Source organism: Typopeltis vanoorti, chromosome 9 (genome assembly GCF_054136105.1).
Source record: "Typopeltis vanoorti isolate ZY-2024b chromosome 9, IOZ_Tvanoo_1.0, whole genome shotgun sequence".
Classification (NCBI taxonomy): Eukaryota; Metazoa; Arthropoda; class Arachnida; order Uropygi; family Thelyphonidae; genus Typopeltis; species Typopeltis vanoorti.
In genome coordinates this window covers 105,825,202-105,843,792 of record NC_143557.1, presented here as the reverse complement: position 1 = coordinate 105,843,792, position 18,591 = coordinate 105,825,202, and the positions used below count along the sequence as shown (strand labels likewise).

The window sequence follows — 18,591 nt, the reverse complement described above, 5'->3', positions numbered from 1 at the left end:
AGCTGTAATAAACAAACTACTTGATAGAATTACTTGCAATTTTACATGGATGCCTACGATATATGTACCAACTTAGAAAAAAAAATCGTGCCGATAGTCTCCGTCTATGGTAGAAGCTGAGAAATTTTCACACCACCCACCTGGTTTTGATGTAATTTGTATCCAAATTTTAATAAAATGTTTATAAATTTTTTTTATTCAAAACAAATATTATTGTTATTAGTAGTAGTAGTGATCATATTCTCTTTCAATATTCCCGACATTTGAGTGACGCTTTGAATGGTATTTGGAATGGATAAATCTTCAACATTCTCAAATGAAAAAAAAATCTCAAATATCGTATTCAACGCATACCATAGCCTACCATATTGCTAATATCATGAAGGTTGCTTTCCATGCCTTGATGGGCAAATTACTTTCATGTAATCTGTCAAAGCTAGCTTCTCTATAATTCTTCTGCTGTTTTCTTGACATATCAAGGTCCTCATTCTCTACCTTTCCTAGATAGGTAGAATTTGTTAACATGCTTGCTTGCATGCAATGCACGATTTATTTTTGTAATTTAGTGCATTATGATAATGTGCATTGAAATTGGCTTGTGTCCCGTCAACTGTCGCTGGTATGCAACTAATTACAGGAAGGAACGATATATCAATAGCTATAACAATAAGTGTCAGTTGTGTTTGGATCAGCTTACATTGTAGGATCCGAATTAGCTATGAATTAATTAATTCGCTAATTAGCTATCAATTAGCTATCAACGAAGGAATGATGTATCGATAGCTATAACAGTTAGTGTCAGTTGTGTTTGGATCATCTTAGAACTTTTCTAACTCTCTTTTTTAAACTACTTTAAAAAACTCAATTTTCGAACAGTTCAGCCTACTTTCTGACTGCAAGAAGCCAATTTGGGAATGGTCTTCTGTGATTCGGTTATTGTCAATAAAAATCATTCAACTATCATCGGTACTCATTACAATGTCACCAGGAATATCTTTCAATATTAAACTTCACATCAACGAATAATTATAGGGACCCGAATTAGCTATGTCTTGCAAACACACGCCTCTTCTGCGATGAACAAACTGCCTTGTTTGAAAACTGTAAAAAATCAGTCAGAAAAATTGAAATCATAAATCAATACTTTTTATTGGACATAATTGTCTTCTTATTTACATATCTAAACATAAAACCTATGAAAAAGTTTATATTTTCTTTAGAAATACGTGTGTAAATAATTACAAAATTCTCTTGTGTGTATGTTGGAAGTCTAGGAAAAACCTGCTTTTGAAGCACAGTGTATTTTTATATTAAACCATGTATACTTTTCAAACAAGAAACTATAGCTTACCAATGGTACATCCAGGCTGAGATGTTCAGCAGTTAACATAGAAATTTACGTGTCCAACTGGTTGTGGAATGCCCAACCCACATAGAATGTTAAGCGGCAGTATATCTGTGAAGAAAACCAAACTGTTATTCTCATGATACGACAATCTCCATCAACAGAGGTTTGAATAATATAGCCGTGTTTTGGCTATATAATTTTGTTTTTTTCTTAACTGATCGTTATTGTAATTTCTTACCATGTTCATAAACTGTTTTTGATTTTCTTTTATGCTTTCACTATATTGTAACAAAAAATTATGTATTTTGCACATTGCCTAAGAGCGGGAGAATGAGATTTAGGGGGAGAGAGAGAGAGAGAGAAAGAGTTATGCAGCTTATGAAGCATGTGCCCACATGCGCAGATATTCAGGAAACAGCACCTATCGTAGTAATAACTATTGCTTTTCTTTCTTTCGTTGTCGTGGAGTTTAGAATAAAAATTTAAGTTCCTTTTTATAGAGAAAGGAATTCGGAAACCTATTGTTAAGACGGAAGTGGATCGAGTTTAAGATGAAGAGAAGGAACAAGAAGGCATCTAATATTGTTATAAAACGACAAAGAGTTGTACAGTTAAAAAAGACGAGATTATTATCTCTAGTAAGTAAGTTTAGATGTTTATTTTCTTCACCCTACGTTTTGTCTTATCATGATTATTCAGCATGTACACCAAAAGAAAAAAAAACCTTGAAGAGTGGTGTGTCATTAGTTTTCTTATTCACCATGTACACCAAAAGAAAAAAACATAATCTTAGAGAATTGGGTATATTAGTCAGCTGTGAGTAAGATATCATTTCACCACTTGAGAATCTATGGTTATTTACACCTGAAAGAAATTAGCGGATATAGAGAAACTTAATGCGATAATTACTGCATCTTGTACTGTGAATGTGAACCAAAAAATTTACCAGCAGTCATTTTACTGTGCATGCACAGTACATAGCGAATAGTACATAGTGAATACTGCACGATTCGGCACTAGATTTTTATTCTCCGGATGAGTTGTTTGTAAATATTTCACTGTTGTTGTGTTTTTGTCAGGGTATGGAAGGATCTAAAATATAGGTATTGGTAATTAAATCCAGGAAAAGGTTTAAGTCCTAGGTTATTACCTCCCATCTGGGAACCATTACAGTCTTCCCCATCATTTACCCAAGTTTTCTTAGTGTGTAGATATGTGTGTGTGTGTGTTGGCAGGCATATTGCCCATCATGACGGCAGAAAATCCTGGAAGGGAGTAACCCTTCAACTTCGCATGAGACTTAATCACCCATCTTCAGTAAAAATAATTGATAACGGTTGCTCACATCGTAGAAGAGAATCGAACCAAAGTATTTCCGAATAGAGAGCTATATCTATACCCACTAACATATGAAAGCTTTTATTTTAAAATGATTTCCTTCTCGGAAAGGTATTTATTCTTCGAATGTTATACAAAATTCTACCATATTATTCTAGTCTCTTTTCATTAATATTAGTACAAATGTTTTAAATCAGAACACTATATTAGCATATTTTTCTAATTCTTGCAGTTTGTTTTTGCACTATGCAATATGTCACGCTTCGTACCTCTTTAAAAGAAACATAAAAAGATCTTTAATGAACCCCAAAATTGCTAGCATTTGTCACTAAGGCAAATAATTACTATGTGAGAGAAATAAAAATAGTAAAAAAAGTAATGGTCTTATCGTAGAAAGAAGATATAAGGAATGGGTATTAAAATGAATCAAAAATATATACAGGAGTAAGGTGTACATATTATATGATATTTTAAAAATAAAATTACAGCAACTTACCAATCGGAGGAAATTCACAGACCATGGTTGTGTGAAAGATATCAACAAATTCAGCATCCGACCGATCTATACGGAATTCCGATGATCTCAAAAAGAAACAAGGTCCAGCGCAGTCAACACCTGCGAAAATATATACAGCATAAATATAAGACTATAATGTATTACTTTTATATATATATATATAATATATATGCTGTGTATATATATATATATATATATATATATATATATATATTCAGAACAACTAATGTGATTGGCTACAGTTTTTGCGAAAATTAGTTGCTTTTGAATTTTTTCTTTGAGAATAAATTATTTAATTTCTAAGCTATATAACCGATGAAGAGAGAGAGAGAGAGAGATTCGTATCTTCTCTCACCTGATATACGTCCTATTTTCGGAGGACGTGGTTTCAGTTCGTAAAAGGCCTTTGCAGAAAATCCACAAATCTCACATCCAAAGCTTCCTCCTATACAATGCAAGTTTTGTGCCTTCATGAAACCAGACTCCTATAAAAGAAGAGGAAAGCGTATAATTTCCGTATATTAGAAGACAATTAATGTTGTATAAATGCTTTCTTTTCGCAATAATTTGGAGTTGTCCATTTATGAAAAATTCAAGATGTATTTATATAGTTTGAACCAATCAATGAGGCTTTTAATGAAACAACTACTAAATATATTTTAATATATTAAGCATAATATGTTTAATATTTAATATATTTGGAATTTATTTGACATACACAGTGTGCCCGTTAAGTAGAGAATGATTTTGTACGGGGCAGCCCTTTGAATAATAGAAACAAACGTATTTATAATTTTGATCGCTAGAGTATGTTGTAATCGCAAGTGCAAAATTCAAGTCTGGTTACACAGCTTTCATTGAACTAAAAGTGTTTGAGTGGAGCGTATAAGATAATGTGTCATGGAGCAGAGAGAGAGCTGTGATAAAGTTTTACTGATAATTGGGAAAAATTGCTACAGAAGTATACCAAGACCTAAAAGATTTATCGCAATGACTACCTGCGCCGCGCACAGGTGTTCACTTGATTTTCTCATATTTAAAGAGGTGGGGAGGGAATCAATGGAGGATGAACCACGTTGTAGGCTGTTCAGTTTCAGTGCAGACAAATGAAACTGTGATGAAAGTCAGGGAAATTGTTGTCCATGATAGGCGAATAACCACTGGACTATTCACTGTACAGATTGGTGCCGTTAAGGAATTGGCCAGATTAATCTTAGAAAGAGATTTGAGCAAGACGGAGATTTGTTCAAGGTTTTTGCCCCACACGTTGACACACGAACAAAGAGAGAGCACCGGATTGCATGTTGAAAAAATTTCATCCATGTTGTTGATCAAGATAATGACCTGTTGTAAAGAATTATCACCGGTGACGAAAGTTGCTGTTTTCAGTTTGATCCCGAAACGAAACGCTAGAGCATGGAATGGCGTGGAACGTCTCCCCGGCAGAAGAAAGTCAGGTTGCAAAACTCACATCTCAACACAATGGTTATTGTTTGTTTAATACATTAATGGAATTATCCACCATGAATCTGTGCTTTGTTCCTGAAGCCATTACATTGCTCCACCCTGTGTGCTACCTCTGAAGAAGTTTCTGGCTTCGAAGTCCATCTGAGTGATCGATCGTCCTCACTTTCGCCAGATTTCGCTCCAGTAAATTTTTCCTCTTCCCAAAGATGAAGTGTACCTTGAAAGTGAAGCGCTTCAACGACATTTAGGGAAACCAATGCGGTGTGACCCAGACCCCGAAGCGGTTCCCATTTAGGATTCCCACCGTGCCTTCGAATACCTGTACGACAGATGTAAACGTTGTGTGGAGTTGGAAAAGGATTATTCGGAATTCGCGTGATTGACAATTCGACACATAGTTCCTTGTTTTAATATAATGATCGTTGTATCCTTACTTAACGGACAGCCACACTGTGTATATAAAAATAATCACCATAATAAAAATATATTGTCAAATCCATATTTCATGCTCATATGTAAACAAACGGGTTTTTAGTTTATTAGCGTTGACCAATCATAAGTGGGAAAATGTTTTCTGGAAATTACAAAAAACAGATATAGAAGGGATAACTCTATTGATACGTACGCGTAATACCAATATTCATTCTACGAGTACCATGAAATATTCAACTGAATTTCATAGTTATACGTATTCCAATGCGATTCTACTTACCACGCATTTATCCCAAAACAATAGTTTTGAGATTTTCAAAAGCTTGGGTATATAACAGTCCTGGGATTGCTGCACCATAATAAACGACATACACGTTGCAATCCATCAGGTCCAGGACAGCGTCTTTTGATAACTAAATATATAATAAATAAATTAGAATCATTTTATTAGTAAGTAGTAAATAAATTAATAACTTATCATTTATTATTATTATTATTATAAAAACCACCATTGACTCAAAGACTCATCGTGAGAGGTCCACTGTTATACACACAGTTTATCATACTGTGTGTATAACAGTGGTCTTAAATATATTCACTGTCTCTGCACACACCACACTCTCTGGAAAAGCATTCCAATCACTCACCACTCTCCATGCTAAAAACCTGTTCCTCACTTCCTTGCTTACACCCTCCTTATAGAGCTTCCAGGAATGCCCTCTTGTTCTCCTGCTATCCTCACCCATTCTGTGCCATCCCCCGCCCCGACGTTAATCTGGTAATAACCACCTAACAGCTTACATGTCTCAATCATACCCCCCCCTCTTCCTTGTATCCACCAATTTCTGAAAATTGCATTTTGTCAATCTGACTTCATACCCTACATTCCAGAGACCAGACACCACCTTAGTCAATTTGCCTCTGAACCTTTTCCAACGAAATTTCATCTTTTTGAAAACGAGGTGACCAGATCTGTGCTCAGTAATCCGTATGTGGCCTGATCAAAGCCTTATACAAAGGAACCATAACATCCTTACTTCTACAAGTCAATGTCCTCCGCATTATTCCCATTATCCAACGTGTTGTCTTCACTATTTTAGTAACATGTCCCCGAAATTTTAGGTCCTTCTTTACAATTGTGATATTTAAGTAAATTGTGATATTTATAAACTTCAACTTTGCAATGCAACTGACAATAAAAAAAAATAAAAAGGATCATGTAATTAGCTGCGAAAATAACAAGAGACGAATAAGAATGGTACTCCTACTTACAGACAAACAAGAAGTTTTTGTGTAGAGTTGGTGCAGTTTTGTTATGAAGATGTGATTTATGTCTGTTGTATGTTTATGTGTATAATGATTGTGATAGTGCGTGCTTTGGTAGAGTATTGCTTATCCTATTTTATGAGGCTTGTTATTCCAATAAGCGCTAAATGAGATATAATCGAAACCTGATGACGTAATGGATACATCCAAATGACGTTTAATTGGTCCAGCCGTTCTCCTCCACAGAAAGATTTATTTTTGCCTTATTTTAATGACATCTCTTCACTTTGTTTTGGTCCATTTGAGGTTACTTATGTAATGTTACGTTTAATGTTCGTGTCTTCTTCGTTTCTTTTTTGGAATATTTTGTGTTATTTTTCAACCACGGAATTCGTGTTTATTTTGCACTGACGTTTCAGAGAAAATTTATTCTTTGAGGAGTTTTTAATAAATTTGCTTCTATTTTGTGCTGTATAAGAAATGGGTTTGCTCATTTTATACCACAGAACGCCGATTTTCCTATGATTAATATACTCTGTTATACTTTCTCTCTATTACCTTCGTTTCGTCTATGTAAACGTTTGAAATTCATACACCTAATTTCTTTGAATTTGTATACATCTAATCAATAGAGGTTTACCTTCAGAATGCAGAACAACATATTGTTGTTTCTGTCCATCTCGGTTCATTATTATTTGCTATTTGGAATGCGGTAGTATTTCTCATAATGTTGTAAATGCTATAAAGAGTTCGATCTTTCATTTGATTTTTTCTTCGAATCATGTACCAGTTTTCACCGACTTCGATAATTACATGATATTCCTATATTTTCCGCTGCAGTGAAATATTACCCCCCCCCCCCTCCCCAATCGAGCTTTACATTTGATGCTCTCTGCAAAATCCGGTAATACCTTTTTGGGATATTAAGGATTTGAAAAACATCTTTATTCTTTTTAATTTGCGAATATTTTTACAACCTTATTGTATTTTGTATATTCTTCTGTCTTGCTTGTTACAAATATTGATGTCGATGGCGCCGGCGGTGTTTCTTCCTGTTCTGTTTCTGTATTGCTGGTGTTTCTTCAGTTTTTATTTTTATTTTTATTTTTATTATGATGGTAATCTATTCAACATTGCTGCGACTATGTTTATTGTCATCAGCTTTTTTTCTTATAAGTGATTGTATTAGTGGCCTAATAAAGGATTCCCATAAATTTGTAAATATTTCAATAATTCATAAACATCGGAAAAATTTATATTAGAGTGCGGTTTGCATACAAGTGAATCGAAAGGAGAGAGATTTTTTTTGGCAGAGAAAAAATGTAGTTCGAATTTTCAGCAATAGATGGTGTTGTATCACATGCCTCATTTGTGGATGCATGCAAATAAGAGTTCTACAAATCGCAAGGTGTACCGCTGGCAGCTTATAATGTATGCATGCGAAATTCCAGTCGTTGGTGCGAAGAGAAACAATTTTTTTTAAAAGAAAGGTTTATTCCTGGCATGCTTACATTGGTACATAATGCATTGTTAGCGAAATGGTTTTACGTTAACCAGAAATCGTCAGCAAAACTTTTACGATAGTTTTGAATGCAGAAAAGAATGAAAAAAGGTTGAGATCCTATCACGTTGCCGAACTACAGTCGTTAATACGACATTCCGAGATCGCCTTCGCCAGCAGATCAGTACGGTGGTAGTGCAAATGAATGCCCTAGCGGCACAGTCAACGAGCGGCGTAAGCAGCGCACTGGCCAACCAGACATTTTGATTTCTATAGGGATGAAAATAATTTGCAAAGGACCATATCGTGAATCAGAAGTATTTTGAACTAAAATAATAATAATAAGAAGAAGAAATCAGCATAGGTAAAATCAATATAAATAAATAAATGCCAAAAGGAAGAGTTACAATCCATTTATCTGACTTAGTTTATATTAAATCTCTCTCTCTCTCTCTCTCTCTCTCTCTCTGGATGCTTATAATCCGCTTATAATTTAGGGCTATAATATTGCGGGAGGCGGCTTTAGTATTCGCACCGCACTCCGGCTGTCCATGATAGCCATAGTTCACCTATTATTCATAGATGTAGAATTCACACAAACATTTCCTTCCAGCAGACTCAAAACTGCCTGTTATGTTATATTTTTGAAGAATCCATCCCAGTAGTAGGTGATTTTAATGATGCTTATGTCCTCTCCACCACACGATATTTCATATCGTGTGGTGGAGAGGACATACGCGTCAGACATACCTGTCTGCCTGATCAGAGGACGATGAAGATATTCGTGTCGTTTTAAGATAAAACAGAATAAGTGTCAAATTAGATGTGTCATATGCTTTGCTTTGTCATTGGAAGTATTCTCATTTTCAGTTTATTATAACACATTATATTGAAACAGCAAAATTCATCTGTTTTATATAAGACTGATGGGAATACACAATAAAGGTTGTCTCAGTGTAAGAATTGATTATTATTGAAGGGTATTTGGAAGGCTGGCGTATTTGAGAATTAGAATAATTTTTATTGTAATGAATGGATCTCGATATGCTAGGATTCACTTGTGAATTAAATCTCAATCTTAAACGTAACATTAATGTTTTACAATTTAAAAGTGATTACCATGTACACGCATTTTAATTATTATTTTATTCTTCTTTGATAGTATAGTTAAAAGCACACCAAGACTTATAGATTTCATTCAAGTCTCCCACTAGAGACGTTTCTGTAGGCATTCTGCAGCGAATTTGTTTTTTATTTACAATACAAACAAACAAAGAAGGTTTATTATTCTCATCACGTATACACAATGATTAACAATATACAATTCAAGTATTATCATATTTTCTGTGTTCATTTTTCATTTATTTTTGACTCAATATTTTGTTATAGACAAATTAAAATATTTTCCGTTTATTTACAAATAGAGTAAAATACATCATCAGATAATTTTCATGGATTATAAAAATGTATAAAATAAGTTAGTTAGTTTTTAAATTTTTATGTGTATAACCAAGGGCCATTACCATGCTGGCTATTAGAAAATTAAATTAACTCCATACAGGCACTGTAAAATAAGGTTACTCTATCTATGAAGGCTCACAGAACATGGTATATATTCTTGTTAATATATTAGAATAATAATTGGATATGATATGCAAGTTATACTCATTTCGTAAAATAAACGTCAACATTATTTAGTCCCATGAGGTAGTCTCAATCTTTTAATGAAAGCATATTCTGATAAAACAGATATTGTATTGTATATTGTATTGGTATTGTATTTTGAGGTTAATGATTTGATTTCATTTGGAAGTTTATTGTAGCTGCTTGTTGCTAGGTATTCAAAGGCTTTATGATTAAACCTTATAACTTTCTTTCTTACATATAATAGACAACCACAGAGATGGAAGTTCTGTAATGGCAAACTATTATGAATGGCGTTGGTTAGATGTGCGAAGTCGGTAATGGCTGTAGCTCTATTTAGTCTGTTTTTATTTGTATCAATGGAAAAAGGTTGTTGCGGAAATCTTCACCACAACAGGTAATATCATGTTGCAGTGACGAATGTACCGACGAATAGTATAGGAGTCTTACGAATGCTGTATTTAAAAATGCTTAACTAATTTGCTAATTATGGCAGTTGATAATTTTCATGCAATTCTCAAATTTATTAAATTTGGTGCCAGTTTCGAATTTTTCATGACTGTCAGCACAGATGATGGCAACACTATTAGGTAAAGATAGATTCGACAGTTTAGAATGAGGATTTGGTAATTGCTAAAATAGATTGCGGAGGATACCTCATTTTGTTTCTTATGAATATATGATCAATACAACTTACTGAGTTGTTCTCCTCTGTCGTATTGTGATCAATGCATGCAAGAAATCCATGTGTATTTGGATATATTTTTATAATCTTCAATTTTGCTATTATTCTTATATAAATCCAAATTTATATCCCTTAATAGTATGATATTATCGTATCTTAAGGTCTTTGGACATTATTTAGAACTGATAGAAATATGTCAACTAGGCAATCGTGTGCACGGTATATAGCGAATATAAGTGTATTCATCATGTGTCAAATAATCACTACATTCCAGGTTATGGAAATTAATAGTATTTTCCCTAGCTTACAGAAGTAATCTGCCTGAACGATAAGAATCACTACAGCCATAATACATGTCGTAATTAACGAGAGAATAACGAACAATTTCTAGTTATCCATATATAACTTAAGACGTACATCTATATATGATTCGCTTTCTGTGAAAAGTAATATTAAATTATTAAATTTCCTAAACACGTAATACATATGATATAAGTTGGTGTTCTTGGATGAATGTGATGTAGTATCAAAAACATGTTTTACAGAGGTTATATTATATAGTATTTACATTTGACAGTAGCCAAGATGTAAGTTATTCATGTGTTCTTTTAAGTCCATTTAGGTTTTCATTGTTTTCCAGTTATTCATATGTAACATTAAGATTTACTGCCTTCTTTGATTTTGTTCGATGAGGTCGTCAGGTGTTTTTATCCGTATCACGTTTGTATTCTCGTGCTTTTTCATGAACAGTTTATCGGTTCTTACCCATGTATACTTGAATGAAACCCTTTCTCGCATTTGTTTTGCTTCATAAAGAAATTGCTTATTATGTTTGGCCAAGTGGTCGTTTATATAGATGGTTACAAGTTTTAACTGTTCATGAAATGTTGATTTGAAATCTTGTTGAATTTTATTGCCTCCGCCATTCATTTACTTTTAATATTCTTGCTTACTGATTGGATAACATCTGGCTTGACATCTGTTTTTGCTGCTGGTGGGTATTTTATGTGCGTGCGTGATGTCTTCCCATTTAACTCCAAGTAGATTCACCAATGTTTCATTAGTTATAACTTTCACCTGTTATACGTATGCATATTTTCATTACGAGCTTCCGGGAAATCGTTTGTTTCGTTATTGATCAACCTGGAGCACTGCTGAATTTTATTAACTTTCCATTTCAATTCGTTCATTTGATCGTTCAGTATTTTATTTTTGTTTGTAAGTTCTGCGTTTTTAGGCACAAATCCTTGATGAGTTTTTCATTGCATTCGGCTTTGTTCTTTAAGTCCTGAAAGCACAAAGCTATACATCAGTGATGACTTCAAATCTTTTATTTCAGCTTTAAACAATTCTTCCAATTCTCTTCTTATCGCGGTGTTATCTCCTTTCATTTCTTCTTTAATAGCATTTAGATCTTCTAATACCTGATACCTGAACGAATCTCAACAAGCAAACTCGTTTTCTTCTTGTTAATGAAAACTTCGACCTCAAAACGTACACTATTTGAGACGTAATATGCGCTTCTAATAATTTAAGACTACGAGATTGCGGGATTTGTCTCTAATAATCTCTTCGCTTATAGTCTTGATTCATTGATTCAACTATTTTTGATGAATTCACACAAACTATTCTTGATGAATGCAGGATGCACACACAAACTTCCACTTCCAACAGATTCGTTTTCAAAAAGAAGTAATTACCGGGAACACCGGGATTAAACTAGCTCCGCCCATTAAAATAAAGGCAGCGGTGAATTTATTTTATTTTTAACGTGTTAAAAGAGCAATGTAGTTTCTCCAAAGGAATTTTCAATATGCCACTCAAAATAATAATTCTAATTCCTATTAAACTAATAATTAGAATTTAACTACAGTGTTTAAATTACTCTTTTGCTTTTGGAATACACATAAGAAAAAAATACTTCTAGTTATTTTATCGTTCATAAAATTTTGTTTTCTAGGTTTAAAATTTTCCAATAGAGCGAATATTTCTTCCACGGCACAGTTAAGTCTGCCTGTCTAACGGTTACGTTGTACGTTTATTTATTTAATTTTTCATAATATCGAACCACTGCTATAAAGAACAAGAATGGAACTGTCTCAAGCTACTTCAATCCTGTAAATATCAGTGTACTGGTCCACACATCGAGTAACAAAATTCATCTCCAAATGTAAGATTCACAAACACCCAAGTGCACAGCGTGATTCCAAAATCATGCCCTCGTTGTAGAGTGGTTATGTTAATCACTTGGGTTAAGAGACTTCCGAAATGTGCTTGTAATAAATATACAATTAATAAATATATTTGAACGAAACAGATCCATTCGTTTTTCATAAATAAAGCACACGCCCGGTAAAGACTACTTCGCCATACAGCCGATTTGCTATACAGAGACAAGTATCCTCGGAATATCGATGTTCACAAAATAGCATATTTATTAAAAATATTAAATTATATAATGAAAAATGGCGCAGGTTTTACAACGAACTGAAAAACTATTACTAGATCCATTGAACTTTTGAAATTTGAAGCAGAAAAGAAAGCAATAAGAACTATTTTGTTTATATTAATGATTCATAATTCTATCCAAAAACTACACAAAATTACTTGTAATCTCTTGTAATTACTTGTAACCTGCAATCTGTAAACGTAGGAGAAAGAAATGAATAAATAGACTGAAAATACTGGAAGTAACTTCCTTCTTTGAAAGGTAAATCAAGCAAGATACAGTGTAAGCTACAGCGAATCACTTCTATCAACGAGCAAATCTTTTGAAGTAAATGTTTTATTTATCACTGAAAGCGACTGGTGTGAAATGAGAATATGCGTCGAAACCTCACGTGATCACACGCTTTTCATATTATTGCATAGGATTGCGAAGCAAAGTAGCAGTAACGCTGAATAAGCTTAACTTTAACAAAAGTACAAATGATTTCTGTTTATAAATCAGTATCGATGGAAATGAGTTTTTTCTGTAAAAACTTCTTCCTATGTTATACTGTTTTAATAAGAAGCATAATAATATCTTATAACAATATAAGGTAAGTAGAAATGGCGATAGACACGATAATATATAACAGATGAAACAGAAAGGAATGGCGTCTGAGAGAGAGAAACCGAAATTCTATAATTTAACTTTCAGTTTGAATTTTTAATCTATGCATCTATTGAAATTGTTAGGATAAGCTTTGTCTCGAAAGATTCGCTTAAAATAGATCATTAATAGCATTTATGAAATTAAATGAAAAGGATTGTGTTGTAATATTTATATTGAAGCGACACGCGTTCACTCAATGCAACGCCTACAGAAACACTCACGAAACACGTTATGTTTTACATGTACATATAAAGTCATCCAGAGGTCTATTCACTTCACTAAACTCAAAAATTCAAAAAGAATTGTTTTTATTCATATTTTTGATTTAAGAATATCACACGAATATAAAACGATGTTAGGATTACGAACAAATAAAAATAACAATGTAGTTAATGGGTATTTAAAACACCGAAAAGTATTATTTCTGTTCTTAATAAAATGATACAATGGTTTTCCCTTTTACTGGCTTATGAGTTTAGGTTGAACAGGAAATCAGTAGTTACCATGTGACCAAATCCTCCAAGTGAAAACCCTGGAATTTATTGAACTCATTCATGCTTACTAATCACATGCAAATGTAATATCCAAGCAGTTTAGGAGGATGAATGTAGGAGAGCAAAAATAGTAATTACCTTCAAACTGTACATTAGGAAATGAGTCATAATTATTGAAGAACGTAAAGTAAAATAATTTTGTTATATTTGTAAACTTCAACTTGGTAATGCAACTGACAATAAAAAAAAATAAAACGTACCTTGTGGTTAGCTCCGAAAATAACAAGAGACTAATAAGAATGACAGACAATAAAAGAAGTCAAAGGTTATTGAGAAGGTAATCCTACTTACATGCAAATTAGATGCTTTTATGTAGAGTTGTTGCAGTTTTATGTTATGCAGATGTGATTTATATCTGTTCTATGTTTATGTGTATAATGATTGTGATAGTGTGTGCTGTGGGAGAGTAATTCTTATCCTATTTTATGACGCTTATTATGCCAATAAGCGTCATAACTGACACGTAATCGAAACCATATGACGTATTGATACATCCAAATGACGTTTAACTGGCTCGGCAGCTCTCCTCCACGGAAAGATTTATTTTTTTTGTTTTAATGACATATCTTCGTTTATATTTTGGTCCATTTGAAGTTACCTGTGTAATGTTACATTTAATGTTCTTTGTGTCTTTTTCTTTTCTTTTTTTGGAATATTTTGTGATATTTTTCTACCACGGAATTCGTGTTCATTTTGCACTGACATTTCAGATAAATTCCATTCTTTGAGGAGTGTTAATAGCTTTGTTTCTAATTTGTGCTGTACAAGAAATGGATTTGCTCATTTTATACCGCAGAACGCCAATATTTCTTTGATTAATATCCTCTGTTATACTTTATCTTTATTATCTTCGTTTCGTCTATGTATTTCAATTCTTAGACCTGATTTCTTTGAATTTTTATATATTCAATCAACAGAGGCTTCCCTACAGAATGCAGACCAACATATTGTTTCTGTCTATCTTGGTTCATCATTATTTGCTATTTGGAATGCGGTAGAATTTCTCATAATGTTGGAAATGCTATAGAGTTCGATCTTTCATTTGATTTTTTGTTCGAATCTTTTACCAGTTTTCGCCGACTTCGGTAATTACATGATATTCCTATATTTTCCGCTGCAATGAAATATACTCCCCCCTTCCCAAACCAAGTTTATATTTCATGTCTCTCCAAATTCCTGTATTAAATTTTGGTATTGTAAAGGTTTGAAAAACATCTTTATTTTTTTAATTTCCAAGTATTCTCTTAACCTTACTGTATTTTGTATATTCTTCTGTTTCGCTTGTTAGAAATGTTGATGTCGATGGGACTGGCGGTGTTTCTTATTGTTCTGTTTCTGTATTACTGTTATTTTTTCAGTTTTTGTTTTGTCATTATGCTAATCTATTCAAAATTGCTGCAAATTTGTTTATTTTTATTAGGTTTTTTTCTTATTGTACCCTATTTTTCTTATTTTTCTTATTATACCTTATTAGATATAATAATAAATACAATATGTCTTATTGTATTTATTATTATATCTACTCACTGTGTTAGTAGTCTAATAAAGGTTTCCCATAAATTTGTCAATATTCCAATAATTCAATAACATCGGAAAAATTCGTATATTAGAGTGCGGTTTGCATGAAAGTGAATTGAAAGGAGAGAGATTTTTTTTTTTGCCGAGAAAAAAATTACTTCAAATTGTCAGCAATAGAGGGAGCTGTATTATATGCTACATTTGTGAATGCATGCAAATGAGAGTCCTATAAATCGCAAGGTGTACCGCTGTAGCTTATAATGTATGCAAGGGAATTTCCAATCGTTGGTATGAAGAGAAACAATTTTTTTTTTTGAAAAGAAAGATTTCTTGCTGTCATGCTTACATTGGTACATAATGCATTGTTAGTGAAATATTTTTACGTAAACTAGGAATTGGCAGCAAAACCTTTACGAAACTTTTGAATTCAGAAAAGAATGAAGAATGATTGTGATCCTATCACTCCAGTCCACAGTCGCTAATACATTTCGAGATCGCCTTCACCAGCAGACCAGTACGGTGGTAGTTCAAATGAACGCCCTAGCAGCACATTCAACGAGCGACAATAATTTGCAATAATTCAAGGTATTATTGCAAACGGTTTGCAATAATACTTTTATTATTGCAAACATATCGTCCAGAAATTAACGGCCATCTCGAACGTATCAGCATAATCCCAAGATGAAGCTAGAACGAAGAAGATAAATCCCATTTAAACAGTTGAGCCACGTGCCGAAATGCCTCCATAAAAGTGGTTACACAATAAAATGAGATTTGCGATCTTATCCTCCATTGCATGCAGACGGAAATACATGTATGTAGGAAATCTCTCTTTCTCTCTCTCTGTGTGTGTGTGTGTGTGTGTGTGTGTGTGTGTGTGTGTGTGTGTGTGTGTGTGTGTGTGTGTGTGTGTGTGTGTGTGTGTGTGTGTGTGTGTGTGTGTGTGTGTGTGTGTGTGTGTGTGTGTGTGCGTGCGTGCAAATCCCTACATCTAGTCTTTTCATACATTTCTAATATGATCTCTTGATATTACACACTCTGTAATGGAGCTTTTAAGAAAAACACAATACTGAACTGCGTAATCAGTTCTCCAACTGAGCTGCATGAAATTGTACTGAAACTTGTGTTGCCGTCGTTTCTGTGTTCGAAACGTTTAGGAAAGCAATAATTTATTTTGTGTCAGAAAACCTTACACGAGAAGTACAAATAGATCCGTTTGATATTATTATCTGTTGATAATCTGCATGATTTACATTTGAAAGAATTTTTTTTTTACATTGCATACATTTTTTACAGTTATTATATACATTACATACATACATGTGTTTACATATGATACATTACTTATATTTGTTCACATGTGATATATACATTATTTACATGGGTTTACACATAATACATACATTACATACACTGGTTTTCATGTGATACGTACATTACATGCATTTGGTTATATATGATACATCTTGGATGAGACCTAATTTCCTTGCTTTCATCCTTGAAACTTATATGTAAGATTATCTGAGGATGACACCAGTCGGTTATTATGTACTGTTTTTTTTTTGTAGTGTTGGGAAGCTACGAAATCTATAATTGAGACATTCGTGCGCGCGCGCACGCACACACACACACACACACACACACACACACACACACACACACACACACACACACACACACACACACACACACACACACACACACACACACACACACACACACACACACACACACACACACACACACACACACACACACACACACACACACACACACACACACAATAAGTGGAATATATTGATGCGTCGCTGAACTGGAAGCCTGAACGAATATATTGTGTTTCATTAAGTTTGCATAGTATTTTGGGTGCGTGTTTCTTGTACATAGTATGTCCTTAGAGCTCTTTTCAGGCTATTGTAGTTTGTAATGTTTCTTTATTCAAAAGGTAATTTGTTTATCATGTCTGGGATGTAGAAGTTGCGCGTGGCCTTTCCGTAGTGATTATTGTATTTATATGTGATATAAGTAGTAGTCTGAGGTCTTGTAATACGGTATGTATTTCTGAATGCCCTGTACTTGGCATCGAAATACTGTTTTAGCAAAGCTGCATAGTGATATAAACGTTTTCCTGTCAGTATTTTGTGTTCTGACATTGCAATGTTTATAAGGCCATGATTTTCTCTTTGTTCCCAAAAGATCAATTTGTCATTTGGTGCTGTAGCGGAATTAATCTATTTAATTTGTAGGGTGCAACGAAAGCATACGTTGTTATACCGTATCTTTGTATATTTTGGCATAGTGCTTTGTTTATTAGTGTTTTTAGACGTACGGGAACTATGTCTTTTATCAAGTAGAGTTTGCAGCTTATTGTTCGGGGTTTGTTGTGTAGATGGTTTATGTGGCTATTCCAGTTCATATCTGCATCGAAGTAAATTCCAAGGTATCGTATTGATTCAACCTGAGTGATTGTAGTGGTTTTGCTGTTCTGTGGGTTTTTATGTTGGAAAGTGGATGCTGGATTGTTAAATATTTGTTATCAACTGACTGGTCGAGTCAGTGGATTTCTGAATATGATTAATTTTGTCTTTTCTGAGTTTAGGTGTATGGAGTTTTTCGTGAGCCAGTCTATGATCAGATTTATGTCATGTTGCATATTTGTTTGGGCTATGCTTGCGTTATTATGGATGAATATTATTGCTGTATCATCTGCGTATTGGAATACCTTTCCTTTGAGTGGTAACTGATTCATACCGTGCGTGTAAATGTTGAGTAGAGTTGGGGAGTGTACAGCTCCCTGTGGCACTTCACAGGTTACTGGTAGCTCTCTGCTTCGGTTTGATCCGATACGTACGATATGGTTTCTATTTTGAGGGTAGTTTGTAAACCACCTGTGAAGAGGCCCGTCTATTCCAACATGCCTCAGCTTTTATAACAAGGTTTGATGTGTAAGTGTGTCAAATGCTTTAGTCAGATCAATAAAAACTACCATATGGCAACTTTGTAGCTTTCTTATATATTTCCTTCAGTGTGACTTTAATGTTGTTTAAAGATATCTGCTGAATCTGATGCCAGGTGTTCCCAGTCTGTTTTTCTTATTTCGTGGTTCATTATTTCTTCGTCTATTATTGTTTTCTGTCGCTTTTCTTCTGTGGGACATTGCATGGATATTACGTGGATATTATAATAATAATAATAGCATTTTTTAATTCAATGAATTTTTCATT

General features: G+C 33.6%; 1 protein-coding gene across 1 annotated transcript in view; it reads right to left on the bottom strand.

Moving 5' to 3' along the window:
* LOC150103381 (lipase member H-like) overlaps positions 1–18,591 on the bottom strand; it is a 136,645-nt gene that overhangs the window by 103,621 nt on the left and 14,433 nt on the right. The window contains exons 2-3 of the mRNA XM_090398458.1: positions 3,559–3,688; positions 3,183–3,302 (exon numbers count right to left, since the gene is read on the bottom strand). Coding sequence (XP_090254584.1) covers positions 3,183–3,302; positions 3,559–3,688 — 250 coding nt within the window. The remainder of the gene's footprint in view (positions 1–3,182; positions 3,303–3,558; positions 3,689–18,591) is intronic.